This window comes from Hylaeus anthracinus, unplaced genomic scaffold (genome assembly GCF_026225885.1).
Source record: "Hylaeus anthracinus isolate JK02 unplaced genomic scaffold, UHH_iyHylAnth1.0_haploid 0, whole genome shotgun sequence".
Lineage (NCBI taxonomy): Eukaryota > Metazoa > Arthropoda > Insecta > Hymenoptera > Colletidae > Hylaeus > Hylaeus anthracinus.
The window spans coordinates 19,264,891-19,283,967 of NW_026533254.1; the positions used below are offsets into that span (position 1 = coordinate 19,264,891).

The 19,077-nt window shown below is 40.0% G+C and overlaps 3 protein-coding genes and 1 long non-coding RNA gene across 8 annotated transcripts; 2 read left to right on the forward strand and 2 right to left on the reverse strand.

The window, feature by feature from the left end:
* Positions 1–3,167: 3,167 nt before the first annotated feature.
* Positions 3,168–12,900, reverse strand: LOC128893406 (ATP-binding cassette sub-family G member 8). Of its 2 annotated transcripts, XM_054154319.1 has the most exons (7): positions 12,047–12,900; positions 6,409–6,533; positions 5,654–6,150; positions 5,198–5,480; positions 4,598–5,103; positions 3,968–4,434; positions 3,168–3,793 (listed from the first exon to the last, which is right to left on the reverse strand). In XM_054154319.1, exons 2-7 carry the CDS (start codon positions 6,519–6,521, stop codon positions 3,197–3,199), a joined length of 2,463 nt encoding a protein of 820 aa, XP_054010294.1. In that variant the 5' UTR covers positions 6,522–6,533; positions 12,047–12,900; the 3' UTR covers positions 3,168–3,196. The 2 variants fall into 2 exon arrangements, with proteins under 2 accessions (XP_054010294.1, XP_054010300.1); XM_054154325.1 differs by lacking the exon at positions 12,047–12,900 and having other exon boundaries at positions 6,409–6,567.
* On the forward strand, positions 5,045–5,776 carry LOC128893462 (uncharacterized). Of its 3 annotated transcripts, none has more exons than XR_008461340.1 (3): positions 5,045–5,181; positions 5,307–5,524; positions 5,638–5,776. It is a non-coding gene; the product is annotated as an uncharacterized LOC128893462 (long non-coding RNA). The 3 variants fall into 3 exon arrangements; XR_008461339.1 differs by having other exon boundaries at positions 5,307–5,562; positions 5,633–5,772; XR_008461338.1 differs by having other exon boundaries at positions 5,633–5,765.
* A 528-nt stretch (positions 12,901–13,428) lies between the features above and the next one.
* Positions 13,429–15,960, forward strand: LOC128893425 (ATP-binding cassette sub-family G member 5). Of its 2 annotated transcripts, XM_054154344.1 has the most exons (6): positions 13,496–13,634; positions 13,729–13,960; positions 14,016–14,304; positions 14,555–14,777; positions 14,909–15,123; positions 15,215–15,960. In XM_054154344.1, the coding sequence occupies exons 2-6, from the start codon at positions 13,829–13,831 to the stop codon at positions 15,880–15,882; spliced, it is 1,527 nt and encodes a 508-aa protein (XP_054010319.1). In that variant the 5' UTR covers positions 13,496–13,634; positions 13,729–13,828; the 3' UTR covers positions 15,883–15,960. The 2 variants fall into 2 exon arrangements, with proteins under 2 accessions (XP_054010310.1, XP_054010319.1); XM_054154335.1 differs by having other exon boundaries at positions 13,429–13,634; positions 13,729–14,304.
* A 110-nt stretch (positions 15,961–16,070) lies between these two features.
* On the reverse strand, positions 16,071–18,664 carry LOC128893436 (succinyl-CoA:3-ketoacid coenzyme A transferase 1, mitochondrial). The gene is made up of 7 exons (XM_054154357.1): positions 18,433–18,664; positions 17,919–18,299; positions 17,419–17,844; positions 17,223–17,334; positions 16,935–17,151; positions 16,628–16,839; positions 16,071–16,537 (listed from the first exon to the last, which is right to left on the reverse strand). The coding sequence occupies exons 1-7, from the start codon at positions 18,520–18,522 to the stop codon at positions 16,347–16,349; spliced, it is 1,629 nt and encodes a 542-aa protein (XP_054010332.1). The 5' UTR covers positions 18,523–18,664; the 3' UTR covers positions 16,071–16,346.
* Between the last annotated feature and the right edge of the window lie 413 nt (positions 18,665–19,077).

The window sequence follows — 19,077 nt, forward strand, 5'->3', positions numbered from 1 at the left end:
TTTATTTGCGTCTGGATCCTGCAGGCTCTTCTACCGGGGAAGAAAACCGATTACAGGGGTGGTCGATGCTCTGCCAGATGTAACGGGACGTTTATGCTAACGCGCAGTGGGGCAGAATCTTGAATAATTGGCCAACGAGTTTCCAGATTTATATGAGACTTGATTGTGTAAGCGTGAACCACCGGTGGTACACGCCGGCGTGAACGTGTTAATATTACAAGGATGTCAGGTACTATTACACATATTATTTAGCTTGAACGTTACATGTATAGCATTTCCTCTAATTTCAACAGTGTATTTCGTATCAACTAAAAAGTCTGAAACGTTTAAGAATATGGGTGATGCTATAATTATAGTACTCGGTGTTTTATCTTAGTTTACCTTAATGTGATTATCGATCGTTAGTTTAATGGAGAGGCATAGGCACAGGCACAGGCACAGGCACAGGCACAGGCACAGGCGTAAACGAAGGAAAACGATGCCTTGGTCGAAAGGCGCACACGGTATATCATTATGGCAGTCACACCGTTGGTAATGTGTACGCTAAGATGACGTAAGTGATACCTCTCGATGACCTTAACAGGTGTGCATACCTAATCGAACTGGCATTACGTATTTCGTGATGCAGTCGGAAGTCACAGCCGCGCGTTACTCAACCACGATTCTATAGCTTATGCATCGCGGAACCGAGTGCACGTTGCACTTTTCTCACGACTCCGTGTGCACGAGACCCGGTCGATGCCAACGAACATGTTGTTTCGTTTCTGATGTACATACGGTAGAACTCCAATCGGTGGAATGAAATTTTTCGTCAATGGTTAGGTTATGTTCGATTTGTTTATTTTGAGGGGCTAGGCAACTCTAAATAGAGTGATATGACACGGCGATTAGATACAAGCTTGCATATGTTATTGTTTACAAAAATAAGGGTAAACAGCTGCACAATATCGGAGTACAAAAATGGCTATAAGTTGAGAACAAGGTCAAATAGGGGAAATGTTAAATATGAACTCTTCTTCATTGTTTTAATATCTCCGTTCTACTTTTGAACTGGATTCCAACATATTATGTTACATCACGTATATCCAATTGAATTCTTTTCATCAGCTATCGATTTGAAACTCACGCAACGATATTTCTGTTTCGTTTCTGTTTTTCGATTCCAACTCAAGCTCCTTCGAAGCGTTCGTTCGCCGAATTAGTATAAATTGACGATGAGCAATCGTCGTAAATACTAACTTCCGCCGATGAAAGTAATTAACTCGTCGTGTAGGTTGTATACGACTGGGTGCATCGGTTTCCAGGAAAAAGTACAGACCGAAATGGAGATGTTTTTTTCTAAGACCATCGATTTCAATAAAAAATTGTTTTTTCAATATTTACTCATCATTTTGTTACATTACTCGAACAATTAACACTGTTTTCTTTTCCCGATTCATTCAACAGTTGACGGTTTGCAAATTATGCAACATCGATTTCTGGTGCTTCGATCGGTCAGAAGTTACAAGATTACCGAATTTTATCGTCGGATCTATAATTGGAAATTGCAACGTGATCTTGTAAAATAAACGAACTGTAACGTAACCTGACGTATCTGGTATTTCAAAGATAAACGATCGCATCGACCTGTAAATTAGATTGTGGAAGCTGCAACTTTTAATCTTATCTCGTTCGTAATCTGATCTTCGGATGAGATTGTTGACGCGTTGCAACGGATAAAGAAGAAAAAACCGCCGCACGATTGGTTATCAACGTCGGATACATCGTGAAATAGATATCCGACAAAATTACTTGGGACCCGTTTAATTAGTAAACGCAGACAGTCTATTTTCTTCAATGATTCCTCATAGAATATGCACCGAGACGTTACCTGACAGATATATTTACCCAATGGTATATCGATTTTAACCGTCTAAATGTCTCCGGTATTAATAAACCATGAACTCGCTTTTAGATGGGATTGAGATTGAGACTTTCGTTCTGGGAAAGGGTATCTTATCGATCTTTAAAAATGTGCGAAATTATTCACTGCTTATCAGTTTAAACCATAAATTCGTGATAAAAATGATAATCCTCTGAAATTGGACTTTTAACATGTTATGCGTGTCATATTACTCGATTAAAATTATTGTAATACTGCACTTATCGATTTAGGCTGGAAATGCATTTTTTTACCGATATTCTTGACATATCGTAGATGGAGCTGAAATATTTCTATGACGTTATCGATTATGTTCACACCTACATTGTGGAATATATAATACAGAGGCGATATTGGATAGAGTTTATCTTATATTTGTTCTATATTTTATATGTTTATACGTTTACATATATTTGTTAGTTTATAGGAGTTGGTATGTCACGGGTACCATTTTTATTACCATTTTTGTGTCACTGCCAGCGTTATCGACTCAAATTGGAATTAAATCTCAGCGCTGTTAGTGGTGAGAATTGAAACTAACAAGGGAAGTTTAGCAATTGGGCACAATGAAGTCAATTCAAAACTGATCATTCGTTATTTATTAAAGTGTGTATCCATATACAATAGTTATTACGCTAAATGTTCTTCTTAAATAATACTTCCATTCGTCTTATCATTACATCCTAGGATTTCTTTTTATATTATACAAACACTTTCTGTTAATTTGATTATAGCATTACAAGTACAAATTATTTTATCGCGTATTTTATTAAAGCATCCGAAAAAGTCTGTAATACAATGGCTCGCAGAGTTTTGGAACTGTTGTTGGACAAGTCTATTTGTCAAGTTTCGAAAGCTGTTTGTTATAAAAAGTCACAATGCATAGACAGTTGAGATAAAATCAATGAGCATGACACAGTATAAAACTATATATGATTCATATAGTAAAGCGAATGAGTGTGTTTCTATTAAATAATACTTATTATTGTACTCGTAAAATTGCAACGCCAAAGCAATACTTTGTTAGTGTTTCACGTTCCTTAAAAACTGTGATGTTTGCAGGACACGAGTAATTTAACTCCTTCAGATATGATACACGCAAATCTATATATGTTACAATTTGCATAAATTGCAGCAGAACAAAATTTCTTCATATAAATGTTGTTGCTCATTCATTTAGTATGTATCCATTGAAATATAATTTCTGTCACTTTAAAGTCAGGTCTGAAGAGATTAAGTACAGTTCTGTGTCTTTGTTCACCACATTGTTGCACATTATGGCTTGTTTGGCGCGCTTCTGAGTTTTTTAGGGGTGGTATATCTAATACACAAGAATACTAGTACGATCAATACGCTGACAATGGCTATTCCTATTCCCAACCACAATTCTCCTCGTACATTGAATTTGTCTAGGGCAATTTCGTACAATGCCAGGGCACCATCAGGTGGCTCGCAGGCAGCTTGAACAATAATGTCCTGCCTCTGAATTTGTTTTGGCTTGCAATTGGTTAATTTGCTCGTAACATCTGATCGATGAAGCTGGGGCAGCAACAAAGACAGAGACCATTGCATCGGACTGATCTTCTGATACCAGCCTGGCAGATTTTCCAAATGCAGGGTTACACCTCCAGCCAATGTCATCTCCCCAATCACAATTCCAGAGAACAAGGATGCCAAGTAAGTCCACTTACAAGTATGAGCAAAAAGTATACAAATTAAGTGCTGAAGTATCAAGTACAGCAAACCGATAGCAAGGTAGTTCCAAAGGGATGTCAGAGTCTCATCTGGAACTAGGTGTAATCCTGACATTGCATAACTTGGGGCTAGATAAATTAAGTAAACTATGCACCAAGATAATACTCCGCAAATCAACTGAAAGTAAAATGTAAATTGTTATCAAACAAATATACTTTGAAATAGATGATTGTAAAATAAAAATTAGACGTCTCTCATAGAGCTAAAATCATTAATTTGAGGAATAAGTAGAGTATAGTATAGGGAAAATATTATTGCATTTAACCGTGCTGTAATTATTCTCACACTTACCTCCATTAAAATGTAAACGAATCGTCCATACAAGCCGTCTTTGATATCTCTCTCCACGTTTGGCCTGCAGTCGGCCACATCGCAAATCGCTATCATGCACAAGGGCCAAAAAAAGATACCCAAACTGGTATAATGAAAGCCCACTCTATCCCTCAGATATAAATTAGAATCCCCAGCAACGTCCCAAAATATTGCACCGAGTAAAATACTGAGCGATGCCGAGATAACGATCTTTCGAAGAAGCCTCGTTAATGTCCATAGTTGGCTGTAAATCAGCGTTCTCAGGAGCAACGCGTAAATTTGTACGAATATATTTGGGCTAGAGATTGTTGGCGGAAGTACACCGGGTGGTCCAGGATCGCATATAGGCGGTAGCCTCGTCCTCGCTAATTCGGCTAGGTGATCTATCCTCTGCGAAGACTCTAGCATTGCTTCTGCCGACAGGTCATCCAGGGTCACCAGATCAACTGAAAGAAACAATTACCTTAGCAGAGTTGTTAGAATGGAATATTCAATTTTTTAGTAAAAAGTAAAAAAAAACTTTATTGATTTCAGGTGAAAACTGTGGCCTCCAGAATGTACGCAAAACAGCTACGTTTGGTGGTGATCTCCGTTGGGTGGCATACTTACGATAATAATCAGAAGGATTCTTGAAAGGAGGACAAGGAAACTCTGCGAGCGCAAAATATGGCAACATGTCCCTCCTGGGACCAGAGTACATGATCCTGCCGCCGGAAGTGAGCGCAACCCTCGAAACCATCGTCAGGATTTCATAGGTTGGGGGATGCAGCGTTAGAACGACGAGCCTCTGACCTCTTCCAGCCCACTGCCTCAGGTATTCCACCAAGAAGAAAGCATCGAAGATGTCCAGACCATGCGTAGGCCTGTCCAACGCGAGAATATGGGAGTCTTGTAACAGACGGCAGGCCAAAGCTAGTCTTCTGGCCTCGGAAGTGGTCAACGTATTCACTAAACAGTGCTTAGTAGCCTCCAGGCCGAGTTCCTGCAGAATGGCGTCAGCTTCTAGTTTGGAAGTGTTTGGACCACTTCGCAACAGCATATAGAAACTGAGGGTTTGCTCTGCAGTCAGGCCAGGACTCAGTCCACTTTCCGTTGACAAATAAGCAACGCGGGATCTGAATATGAAAATGAAGTAGTTAACTCGGGCTACTCGGGCATTCAGAATCGTCGCAGGTTAAATTTAGGTAACACAGGTGAATATTATTATACCTCAAGGAACGCGAGGACACAGATCTTCCGTTGAGTAAAATGTCGCCTCGCTTGATACGTTTTCTGCCTGCAATCGTTTCCACGATATGCTTCCCTTCCTTTTCCGTAGTTGCCATGATAGCAAGAACCTCGGTAGCTCCAGCTTCTAGAGTGATTCCTCGAAGAAGGGGCAATCCATCGGATCCAGACGCTTCTACTCCGCGTAGCTGCAAGTGAGGATGCTGAAGACACGGCACGGGTCTCAGTGGTAGAGCGTAAACTTCCGGGCCCAGGATTCCATGCACTGAAAATTTTTCTTTCATCTTCTGTCTTTGTTTAACCCTTGAGGTAATTGTTTCGAGATAGTCACGTTCAGTTAGGTTTCAGTAAGTACCCCATAACGCGATTTCAGGGTTAACGAGTAATTGAGTTCTCTTATTTGTTTCTTACGGAGAGATCAGGAATGCGGAAGAGTACCTCTAGGTTCGTGAACCCCGTATCCAGGATCGATTGGCGCTATGCTGTGCCTGCGGTTCGTTCTGACGCCGCCCTGAAGGAGATTGGCCTCGCTGGCGCTTCTGAAACGTGGATTGTCCCTGGAAACTGTTAACTGGGAGTGAGCGTGTTCCCTGGGCGCAGCGTGGACGTGCCTAAAGTCGGGGTCGCTTCTGGCGGAGCGCATCGCCGAAGTGCCGTGGGCAGAGGTGCCGGCGTGGGACACTCTGCGACCTTCCTCGCTGGAGTCGTAGCCGCTGGAGCCATCGCGATTACGCGCGCTAGGAGGCAGAACTCGAGGCAGACCAAACTTCAAGTAGGTATAGGAATTGCTGGCCAGTGGACTCTTCGGTCCGTACCTAGGGTGTCTCAAAATACTTTGCACCGTCGAGTCCCGGAGCTGGAAGTTTCCATACGGAAGAGGCGATTTCTCGGCTGACCCTAGCGCTGAATCGGTGAAGTCGGAGTTCAAGTTTTGCCTGAGAAAGAATTAGTTAATGGAAGTCCTTTCAGCGTCTTAAAACAGTTTTTCAAAAAAATAATTTCATTTCTTTGTTCGTGTGCGCAAAAAAAAAAATTTTTTTTTTTCATATTCAAACATTTTATTGAATTATATATTGACCATACGGGGTTTGTCGTTTCGAGTTAATGTTTTTCCATTTAACAAACTTTGTGCAGGCTGGAACAAATAACTATGGAACGCATAACGAAAAAAATAACGAGGAGGAAGAAATCACCTGTAAATAGACCATGCATGCAAGTCTTCACTGGCCGGCGGCTCCAATCCTCTGGTGTCCAGTGCTCCCGGTACCGAGTAACGTCGTTCCAGCTCCCACGCTTCTGAACCCATGGTTTGCGATACCTGAAGTCATACGCGTCTAACGGTCATTACATTCTGTAAGTATTATCATCTTTCGTTTTTACTCGAGGTTCTTAATACAGTAATGCGAAAAACACCGTCTGGAACAAAATTTATAAGTTAAGAAATAGAAGTAACCTAAATATTGCGCAGAATTGTTTCGTTTTTATTGCTTCTTTCATCTTTCACATCCTTGTGACTCACTACGTGTGCCAATAATTTTATGACTCACTATACATATATAGAATGCGCTAATAATATTATTCCCTGAAAATGAATAGAATTGTTCTATTTCATAATTTTGTGACTCATTGTATTTCTTACTGTTGGAATGCAACACTACCAGGGGTTTAACTCTTAGCAGGTTAGCTTTACTATTTTATTTAAAGTTTTTCATCCATGTAGCAATACTATGAACTAACGCTAAAAGTACAATAAGCGTAATTAGAAATGTATACAAGTCAATGTGCAGCACGAATTTGATTTTTCTTTCATAATCGCGTGCCTCGAAGAGTTAACCCGGAGGTTCCACACGTGCCGACAATGATAAATGCTTTCGAATGCAATATTGTCGAAACCACCCTGACATTCCAGGGACATGCGTACACACCGTGCGAATAGTCGGCGCGCCTTTGATATTACCTGGCAGCGGAGGTTCGAAATCGTTCAACGTTCCTTCAATTGGCTCCTTCCCCCCTGAACTGCGAACAGTAATAGCCTAGTAGCGTGAAAGGAAAATAGCTGACTAGAATATCGATCGAAAACTGGCTTGCAAAACTCCATCGATCGCTGATCGATCAGGCAGTTGGTGAACTCCTCTGAGCAAATCATTGGATGCATTCGGTAGAGACAACTTTTTAGGGATTCTGTTCAAGTCTTTGGTTTGATTTTTCTATTCGTTTCAAAGCGACGAATCAAACGAAAAAAAATCAAAGTTGCGTATGCCACATGTTTTCACCTTTAAAACCGTGTTTGTGCCAAAATGGAAAACGGCAAAAAAAGGTTGATTATTAGGTTCCCGTAAACTTTACTTTTGGACAAATTCGGCGTGCATCGATCGCCGGACTTCCCTTCTCAGCCTGGAATGTCCACTTTTTTCAAGAACCTGCTCAGAAAGATCCTCAGTTTCACGCAAAGACTACATCCGTGAGTCAACATGTAACGGGAAACTTGAGACCGATTAAAAAAAAAAAAAATGCCATCCTACGTGGAAGCATTTGCATGGACCGTCCGACACGAAAAGACTCGCTCTTCCGTTAACGTTTCTTCGTTACGCTACGACAGTGCTTCTCTACTATTTATTAACTCTTCACCTTTGGCCCGAAACGTCCCACTTTGAACGAAAAGATCAACCGGTTCTTTTCGTTTCTTTTTGGTCGAAACACCGGACGGATACACCGCGAAGCTGAATTCTTGCATTTGCTTCCTTGTCGCGAATCTCGTTTCCCAAAACTCGCCGAACACGTTCAGCCACGAACGAGTTCCAATGGCAAAATATAAAAGACTGGGTAATGTTGTTCCGGAAGTTTTCTGGTCATATTTTTCAACATTTCGAAATTCCATTTCGAATGGAAAATAATAAAAGTACTACGTTGCGTAACGAGTCCGTTTGCGTTCTATCGCAGGAATATTAAGTACAGCCAATTTTATGTAGAACTTATCTAATCAATGATATGTGTACGTATATGTAACAGGTACAGGGTGAGCCGCGTGAAGTGTTACAAACTATTTTATCGGAAACTATTAGTGATATCGACAAGTTTTCTTTTTAGTATTATATGGGAAGTGATCTTTTAAAATTCTCTTAACCGATGTCTGACTAATTCCACTGTTTCTTGCCAGCTGGCGCGTACTTACTTCAGGATTTAAACTAATAGCCTGGCCAGAAGCGTGAAGGGCTAATTTTCCAAGGCGAGCGACGTGATTTCTATGACCGTCGAGCCTCGACAGAACGTTGAGATAGACGTCGCGTTTATGTGCTTGCGGACCTCCTCGCGAGCATCACCGTTAAACGGAATGTCCGCGGTCCCTCGTATCCATGTACAATGACCATAATAATGTGCATACTTAGAACTGTGCACACCGTATGGATAATCAGCATCCGCAAGAAGAAACTCGTAAAAGCCCCTTTTGGCGTCCAGCTTCGGTCAGCCGCTTCGTTTTACAATTATTCGCTAACGGTCCTCTTAAGTATAACGATAAATTCTATAATCATGTTAATTTTACTTTGAAATTTTCGTACTCGTTATGTCACGTTCGTCCCATTGTAGTTCACGACTATCCACAATGGTCTGAAATCTTGTCAGATTTGATTCCAATCGATCTAGTCAGAATATGGACGATACGAATGACAAAAAAAAAATTTCAGGTTCCTGGTTTTAGTAAGGCACTTTGAGCGAATTGCGTCGTAGCGCTGTCCTAAGAGATCTCGTTAGTTTGCGAAAAGCGTTAACGTGTTTCGTGTTCGATGAAGCATATACGAAGACCGGGGGAAGTGATATTTAATTAATAACTTTCGTTAACCGGCCACTCACGGCTCGGTGGTTTTCATCGTAAGCCATTAGGCGACCGAGATCACGTCCGCATAGTTATGCAAATTCACTTTTCAAATCGCAACAGTTCGGTCTTATTTTACCGAAAAGTGATAGTTCTGTGTTACGAGGCTAATCGACGAATTCGCAGCTGGCCTCCTATCTAAGTTACTTAACGAATTAAATAACCCATTAATTTCACTTTCTCTGGCGGAAATATTTCTGCCAATAACGAGAAACATCGGAGTCGAGCCTTTTTCTTCTCTGGAACATCCAATTATTAACAGCGCTTTTGCTACTAATTTTAGTGACAATAATTCTAGTAGTAGAGAAGTATTCACTTAGATATTCATTTCTATTGAGGAAGCGTCCATATACTTCTGATCGAGAAGTAATCATAAAATCGTCAGTCTAGATTCCTCGTCGCATTGGCTTAGATATGTGTACCATCGAGCAAAATAATTCCGGAACAATACATATTAATTAACACTGTTCCGTTTAATTAGCGTGAATAACGTGCGCGAGTGGAATTTCAAAGATTCCGATAGTTCGTTTAAGGAACAACGATACTCGTGTTTCGAAATCTCTTCCGGCGGCTGTGAGATTGTCCCACGCACCGATTTCTACGCTCGCCTCTCAATCTTACGCACGCGACAATGTACTTTAATAAAGCAACTGGCCTGGATACCACGTGCATTCACGATTCGTGTACAATCGGTGTCTACGAACGATGGAAAGTCTGCCGAAAAATTTTAACGAAGCTCGGAAACCGATGAGTAAACTGTGAAAGAACCTTGACACCGATGTCTAAATACTAGAACAATGCTGGCATGTAAATGTTTTCGGAGTGAAATGCTCGTGTATGAACCGACACTACCAGAAATATAAATAATCGGAATTATTTCGAACGAGCTTTAAAACTGTTTTTGGTCTAAAATAGAAAAAGGGCACCGTGATTAGGTCTTCGTAAACTTCACTTTCTGCAAAAATTCAAATTTTTATGTCGTGCGACAATTGTCGAATTTCCCTTGCGAATATAGCGTTCCCGCAACTTTTCCAAATAGTTACATTTCCAATTGAAAACTTACTTTTATCAAAATAAAATATAACTTGTATTAAAAATTTTAAAAATCTGTTGAGGAATTTACAAAGATTACTCGATACATACGAACGGATTTTCTTGCTTATGATATTAATTAATATTAGATAGATAGTATAGATTAGTACAGATAACGCGAGCAGCCTGTAAATCAGCCCGAGTCGCTTCCTCGTTCGCGCTTGTTCCGCTATTGAAACGTGCACGATATCGCAAAGAATGTTTTACCAGGGTTTGCACCGAGGTCAGTGTTGCTACTTTTTAAAATATTTCACGAAGATACGCGTGCTTGCGATGAGGAAGGGTTAATTATCATTGCAAAAGAGTTCGTAGTAGCGTCGGTGGCACGTGAACAGGTGTGGAGAAGTGATTCTTCGCTCTACGATAAGAACAGACAACATTTTATTTGAATGATAGATGGTAAATAAAATTAACGGATAATAATTTAATCGTGACGTTTATTCGATTGAACGATTCAATTTCTGATGTTTTAAATATTTCATTTCATAGGTAATTCAAATTTTAATTTGAATTCTAAATGTAACGAGCAAACAATTGTTTATCTTTTATCCTGTAGTCGAAATTTATATACATAGTGTTCCACTTAATTCTTACATCTTAAATATCTCGCGTGCTTTTTGTGATAGTACATCGTAACACAGCATAATACAATGTAATCCTGCATAAAACAGCATAATGCAGGATAATACAGTATTAACCAACGTAGTACAACGTAACATAATACAACATTGTAGAACATTATCCAGCATAGCGCATCATATAATTGACAACCATGGCAATTAAACGTCGTACTAATACATCGTGATACTATCTAGTACTACCTATATTTGTATTTTTGTTTCATTTTTGTAACGACAAGTAGTTTATCAGTAACGGTGATCACGTTCCTATTAGACAAGCTGTATTTCACAGAGAAAGAGTGAAAGTATAACTGTTCCAAGTGCGTTAGTTTTCTTCTTTGATTGGTGATCGGATAAAATATCGGCAATCAATAACCCGCAATTCATAATCGCCTATTGCTTTCACCGTGCTAGTATGTAAACATTTCATATTATGCAAAATCAGGTTTCTATAGTCATTGAACCGTGGCCACCGTGGCGTTACAACTGTATAACGCGTATTAACTATTTTGCATTTTCTCCGTTCTCGAACAAGAGCACGCGAGTTATCAGAGAGGAAAAATTGAAGTTCTGCTCAAGTATTCGCTTGATAATAGCTGTTATTTCAGAAATTGTAAAACAAATGTGATATATGCTGGTAGCGTATACGTGTATTTTTCATTTCATTGAAACGCAAACTCATAAACATCTCAGTTTATAAATAATTGGACTTGGGTGACTTTCAAGATAAACGGGTCATTTATTAAAAAAATTTTAGATTGTTTTAACGAGTTCCCCAAGGTCGTTGAAAAAGTTTGGAGTCGTTTTATTAAGTCGTTCAAAAGTTATAACAATTTCTGTGTATAAGAAATTTACATGTAGCCAAATGGAAAACATGCTACCACGTTCATTCAAATAGAGAAATAGTATCGAAGAAATAGCAAGAATAATCTATAATTTTATAAACCAGTAATTCAAGTATCTAAAAAGCCCATACATAAATAATATTTACTAATTGTTTATTTTAATGCATCTGCCAAAGATGTTTAATCAACATCAAGAACTACAAAGAGTATCGACTATTATCGACAAATTCCCTCATCCAAATACTCATGCCCCCCGGATTAATCCAGACGAGAGATCAATCCCATTCGCAACGTGCAAGTACGACAAACAAAGTCGTTCAACAAGAAAATGAACAAAAACAAAAAACTTAAGCAAGAGTTTCGCCAGTGTGTGTAGAAAATGTTGGCGACGACAATGACTCACCGGCGGTGTTCAGGATGAGCTTTCAACCGAGCCTCGTCGAGTCAAGGTGATGCTGCTCCTCCATTCCGCCGAATACTGCCTACTGCCTTCTTCTTTCGTCGTCTCTCTTCTCCCGATGGCAGACTCTTTTCTGTCAGGCTGTGTCAATCGAACCCGAAACCGAATAATCCGCGAACGGCACGGTTTGTCACCTCAGCAATCGTCTCCCGCGAACGCATCACTCGACTCCGCGATCACTATACCGCAATACCATCGGTATGTTCGACGCTTGCCTTGCCAGGGAGCCTTTTCTAAACGCTGACTTCTGACAGACATGCCTTCCGAGGTTCCGAGTCTCCGCCGGACCCCCTCTTGGCTCTGGCCCCCCTCTTTCTTCCATTGGGTCTTTCAAGTTCGCAGCGACGTGCCCCTGAAGAACTTGGGCCCCACAGGTGGCCATAATTCTCGTGTAGCTAAGGAATTTTTAACGTGTACACTGCGGATTTTTATGCGTTTAAATATTATTGAACGATTAAGGTGGTCCTTGTTTCAATGACTTTTCAAGTCATATGGTCTGCAAAATTTGAGCGCTTATTTTTAACGTTAACATGTGCCCCAAACTTTCAAAAGTTTCAAGTGGAAAATTGTACATGCAATTTGTTCGACTGGTTACATTTTTCTGTATAACTCATTATAACTTAACTATAATTGATGAAATGATTTGAAATTTGGCAGAGTTACTACTTATATTAATGGAAACAATCCCTAAAAATTGCAAATTTCTATTTCAGTTATTATACCTTTTAATTATTATTACCTTATATATCAGCCTAGTAAATATTAAGTTATTTTTTCTACTTAAAATTAAAGGTCTCGCATCATTACAGTTAGAAAACCTCTTTGAGACCGTCGCAACACCACGACCAGGGATTGCATCTTCGTAGTTACACTCTTGTCATACTACCGATGCCGATGGTACGTGTACTCCGACCTCCCACCAATCTCTTCCGAGAGGAGACATTCACCTCGCGAAGCCAACTCCCAGCCAGGTATCGTTACCGATGGCTACGTTTCTCATGCAATGTTCGTCCAGCCACTTTTACAGCCGCTGTGCTCGCTCGTAGATCGTTTCGTTCACTCCAACGTTCACGCGTATCCTTGCATTTTCGATAGCTGATGCATCATTGCGGGCAACAGCCACGGTGATCGGCCAACGACCAGCTCCAAGATCCGTTCGTCCTTTGTTCTTGCACGGTCTCCAACTTGTCCGAACGAAACGAAGACTCTTCGCTGTTGGATATCGAAAGATAGATGCGAGAAGGGTATACTCGAAATTGAGCTTGTCTGGAGCAAGTGCAAAGTTGTCATCGTAAAGTGGAACGTAACTGGAATGATCCTGAAGTTGGATTTGAGATGATACCGTCAGATTGTACGTTGGATATATCCAACGTTTTTCATTCCACCTCTGTAGTCATCGAAGGGAGCTGCTTGAACAAGTCGGAACCGACCGCGGTGCTGAGGGATGTGTCCGCAAGGGTGCACGGCGGAGAAGTATTGGCGATTTTGGGCTCGAAGGGATCTGGAAAGAGGGCTCTGCTCGATGTTATCGGTAAGATAAGAGTGATTTAGGCACCGAACAGTGCGATATTTCAGCGGTTAAAAATTTCTGACATAGTCACTTGACGATTTACCGTTCATTTCAGCCCGCAGAGCAGAAGGAGAAACAAGAGGTAGAGTGACGTTAAACAACAATCTATTGACACCAGAGTTGTTCAGACGTCATGGTGGATACGTAGCTCATCGATGTTACTTGCTACCGAGTTTAACCGTTCGTCAAACCCTGACCTACGCGACGTGGCTTGCCAATCTGAACAACAGAGGAGCAAGGGTTCGCCAAACGCTGGCCGATCTGGCGTTGTCTCAAGTGGCGAACAGGTCAGTAAACGATTTAACCAAGCCTGAATACAGGAGATTGATGCTGGGTGTTCAGCTAGCTAAGGACCCCACGCTGCTCCTATTGGACGAACCAACCTGGGACACTGATCCTCTGAACACGTATTTGATCGTGTCCATGCTTTGGTCTTACGCGACCAGAAGAGGATCTATCGTCGTTCTAACGATGGAAACTCCCAGATCGGACGTCCTGCCGTTCGTGAGTCGTGTGACTCTTCTGTGTTTAGGAGCAGTGGTTTATTCAGGACCAACCAGGAGCATGCTGGATTATTTCACTTACATCGGATTCCCATGTCCTGAACTTGAAAATCCGTTGATGTACTACTGTAAGTATCTATTACACGAGACAGATTGCATTCAATGGCGCATTATACAGGAAGGCACACAATTTTATAATGGAATGATATCGAGCATAATACCTTAAAGAATTTAATTGGTCGAGTACCGTGGTTGTTGTTGTTTTATGTTGATTCTTACACCTATTAATCCAGTCTTGGTTGGATCACTAATTTATTTTGTTTCTTGTAATGATCAGAAATTCCAATCAGTAATTTTAATTGCACACAAATGCTTTAGTGTGTCTGTCGACGGTCGATCGTCGATCCAGAGATCGTTTCCTAGAATCCAATCAGCAGATATCCGTCCTGGTTGATAAGTTCAAGGCTGAGGGCGTTATTTATATGAAAGAGGCTCCGCAAGTACCGCCAAATGTCAAAGACACACCACTTGGTATTATGCATAAAGGTCTTGGTCGTGGTATCAAGCCGGGCTGCTTCTCCACTCTTCTTGCTCTTTATTTGTAAGTGTGTACTGCTGCAAATGTGTACAAGTAATAATTTTCTACTAAAAAGTATAATCTTAATAACAACTGTAGAGAAATCTATTATAGTAAGTCCCCTTCAACAGACATTACATTTATACAAATTTTAGAAGAGGCATGGCAGCAACGTTTGCCTTCAGCAGGTCTGGGTTAGGACACTTTGCCACCCGACTTTTGTTGCTACCATTCTCCGTCGCCTTAATGAGCATTCTATACTCTCATTCGACTCCTATACAATCCAGGATATTTCTCCAAACTGGAGGTTTAGTTTTCAACGTATTAACGTTATTCTACGTTGCCGGGATTGCATCGACAGCACTACTTTGTAAGTTTTTGCAGATTGACGATTTCTTCTTTCGCACGACGCGTGATACACAAACGATGACGGCAGGATGTAACGTTTGCTAATTACTCAGTTCCAGGTTATCGTGCCAGATATTATCAGGAGAAACGAGAGGGTCTTTACGGTGGCGCGATGTTCTTAACCGCGTACGCGTTGTTGAGTTTACCGCTGAGCTTTGTTTCGACCATGATTACCATCGGTATTTTAACACCTATCCTCGAGCTGGACTTGTCATCCTGGGCATACGCCTCCGGGGTTCTCTGGGCCAGTTACGTTGCAGCCGAACAAGTGACCGTGGCTGTGCTGATGGTTGTCGGTAGACCAGTGACGGGTGCCATAACGGTCTTGTACATGACATTAGTGTCTCTTGTTGTTGCGTCTGGTGCTATTAGGAGCTTGAAAGGTCTGCCGTATTGGCTCGCGGCTGTTTCAACCGCGTTACCCGCTAGGTACGCTTCGTTGGCTTTAAATCAACTGGCCATCGATATGCCCATATTCTTAAACCTACATTACAACGAAAGTTTCGCCTGTCCTGGAGTACCAGAACTTTGCCGGTATCCAGATGGAAGGACTTACTTGATAGAACGTTTCACACGCGAAGGTGAAAACATTTCTGAAGTGCTGAATGTCGATTTGAACTTATTGATCTCGTTGGCGTTCGCTGTCGGTTTGTGCATACTGAACAGCGTGCTTTATTTGCTGCCGCTTCCTGCAAGAGTGAAGGCCAAATTTAGAGAATAAGGGACGATACTTAAACATTTGTAAATGGATGTCGTTAAATATACTTAAATTATCAAAAACAGTCAACAACAGTTTGTACTGTTCAACAACTTATTCATTTTACATCGTCCATTGCAATTTTAAAACCATTTCAAATCCATCTCCATACCAAAAATATTGAGATCAGTAGAGATAATTCGGAACATCATAAATTGTAGAAAGTTCCTTTTTATTTCTAGTTCCTTTTTATTTCAGCGCGTGTATTACAAAATTATATTACTTTCCCGGTTAAGATCTAGCCGCCGCATTATGGTAAATAATATATTTATAGTACAATTATAGTAAGCTATGCGATTGCAATATATTCTTAAAGATACGTATCTATGTATAAAATTGTACAATTGATAGTTGAAACGATAGTTGAGTTTGAGTGTTTGAGAATATCGTTCATCTTGTCTTGTTTAATTTTAAGAAGATTATCGTTGCTATTCACAGTCGTCTACGTCCACCTGTCTCATTTCTTGAAGATCATCAGCTACTGAAAATTCACAAGCGGTAGAACTAACGATTTCGCTTATATCAACTTTAGGCGCAATTTCGGTAAGTTTTAATCCTTGTCCCTCGACTACTTCAAACACTGCCATGTCGGTAATTATTAGATCTACGCATCGTTGACCTGAAACCGACACATCAAAAGATAAGTATGTGTCTCTATTTTTGGATGTTGTTTCTACTATAGGTAATATCGTATTATTATTACTATTACCTGTTATAGGCAATGTACAACTCTTCAAGATCTTTGGACTACCATCGCGAGCTTTGTGTTCCATAGTGACCACTACTTTCGTTGACGCTGCGGAAACTAAATCCATTGCACCACCCATTCCCTTTACCATCGTTCCTGGGATCATCCAGTTAGCCAAATCTCCTGTCTCTGAAACTTGCATGCCTCCAAGCATAGTCAAGTTAACATGACCTCTGTAAGAATCGAAATTGAGAGTAATATTCTATTAAAGAAATTATTCAATAATTACTTGAAAAATACGACAAACACCATTTGTTTTAGTACGTACCCTCGGATCATAGCAAAACTTTCATCGCTGCTGAAAAATGATGCTCCTGGCAATACCGTGACTGTCTCCTTTCCAGCGTTGATCAAGTCTGGGTCAACCTCATTTTGAGCTGGGTAAGGACCAAAGCCGAGAATACCATTTTCAGATTGCAACGTCACTTTCACATTTTTAGGAATGTACTTGCACACAAGAGTAGGTATACCAACTCCCAAATTGGCTGCAAAGAATTTGTTCATTGAAACCTAAACGTGTTCTACGATTACATTTATTGGTTTCCCGATGTCTTACCATACATTCCATCTTCAAATTCAAGCGCGGCACGCTTCACGATCCTATCCCTTGCTTTGCTCGCTGGTGTTACTTTTTTAGGCTTCACCACCGCTTCCTTTGTCATTAGTTTCTAATTTTGTAAGATATAAAGATTCTTGTAAGAGATCGATTTAAATTTTATATAGCTTTTTGCGAACTGTGAACATGTACAAACCTCTATTCGTTTTTCGTACGATAGACCTTTAACAATTCTGTCTACATAAATACCAGGCAAATGCACGTGATCAGGATCCAATTCACCAATTTCTACAATCTCTTCTACTTCGGCAATAGCTACTTTAGCTGCTTTGCACATTATCGGATTAAAATTTCTGGCCGATTTTCTGAAAACTAAATTTCCAGCTTTGTCTGCCTTCCATGCTTTTACAAGTGCAAAGTCTCCTTTAATTGCAGTTTCCATGATATAGTTTCTACCATCGAATTGTGCTATGCTTCTTGGATTTCCAGATATTTCTGCATTTCCATCTTTGTCGTATTTCACAACCACGTTACCTTCTTGGACTAAAGTTCCAAATGCTGTAGGAGTATAAAAGGCTGGTATACCAGCTCCACCGGCACGAATACGTTCTGCTAATGTACCCTATGTGTTCAAAATACTCTTATAATTTACATTGTAACTTTAAATCTGAAATTCCTAATGCTGTTGGTAATCACCTGTGGCGTTAATTCAGCCTCTAACTGACCATTAAGATATTGTTTCTCAAACTCAGAGTTTTCACCGACATAAGAAGCAATCATTCTTTTAATTCTATGTTCCTTTAAAAGTAAACCCAATCCAAAGTCTTCGACACCTGCATTATTCGAGACAACAGTTAAATCTTTTGAACCTCTTTTCAATATAGCAGCTATTAAGTTTTCTGGAATGCCGCAAAGTCCAAATCCACCAACCAAAAGTTTAGCACCATTTGGTATATCTGACACCACTTGATCTACATTTTTGAATATTTTTCCTTCTCCTATCGGTGGAGATAACTTTTCAATTTCTTCTTCTGCTTCAGGACATTCAGTTTTGATGGAAAAATTAACTGTGCATACCTAAAGAAAACAGTTGGTATACGTTCAATATATGAAACGAGAGATAATTAAATGTTAAATTTTAATATATAGTCTCACTTCTAGGTTATGTTTAGATTACCAAGTACTTTTCAATAATATGAACGTCACATACCTTTGATAGTTTTAAATGTTTGTAACTATTCCTCGAAACCGTGCTTACATGGAAAAGTTTACAGCTGACTCTGCTTATAACGAAAGCCATGACTTTTCCAAAAAATCCTTCAAAAAGTTGTAAGTATGTTTATATAAATAGGTTAACTCGCCGCACGGTGTCGTTCGTCAACGACGACGATACTTATTATATATATAACTACTTTGATAACTGGTTCTTGTTGCTAATTTTTCAAAAGTTAGTTGATTCCCATTGGCTGTAATACATGGCGTGATGAAATGTGTTTGCATAAATTGCAACAATCTCAAGGTTTAATTACAAATTGAACACTATTTATATTTCGAAAAACTTCATTCATCGCGCATTCGCCTTTTTTGGTGAAGATATTTGGTGAAACAAATGTTGATTGTTAATGATAAGACTCTGTGTTTTCTTAAACAGAATTTAATTGTATAATGTTCTAAAATAGCATTTTGATTGTAATTAATTAACAACATCGAACGATTAATGTAGACGATATCGCATTACTGCGCGTTAATGCCATATGGGTGCGAGTCGATGCCGCATCGTCATGTTCTGACAATTACCAAGTTGAAGATTTATTCAAATAGGTCCAGTAGTTCTGGAGTATATTATTTATAAACA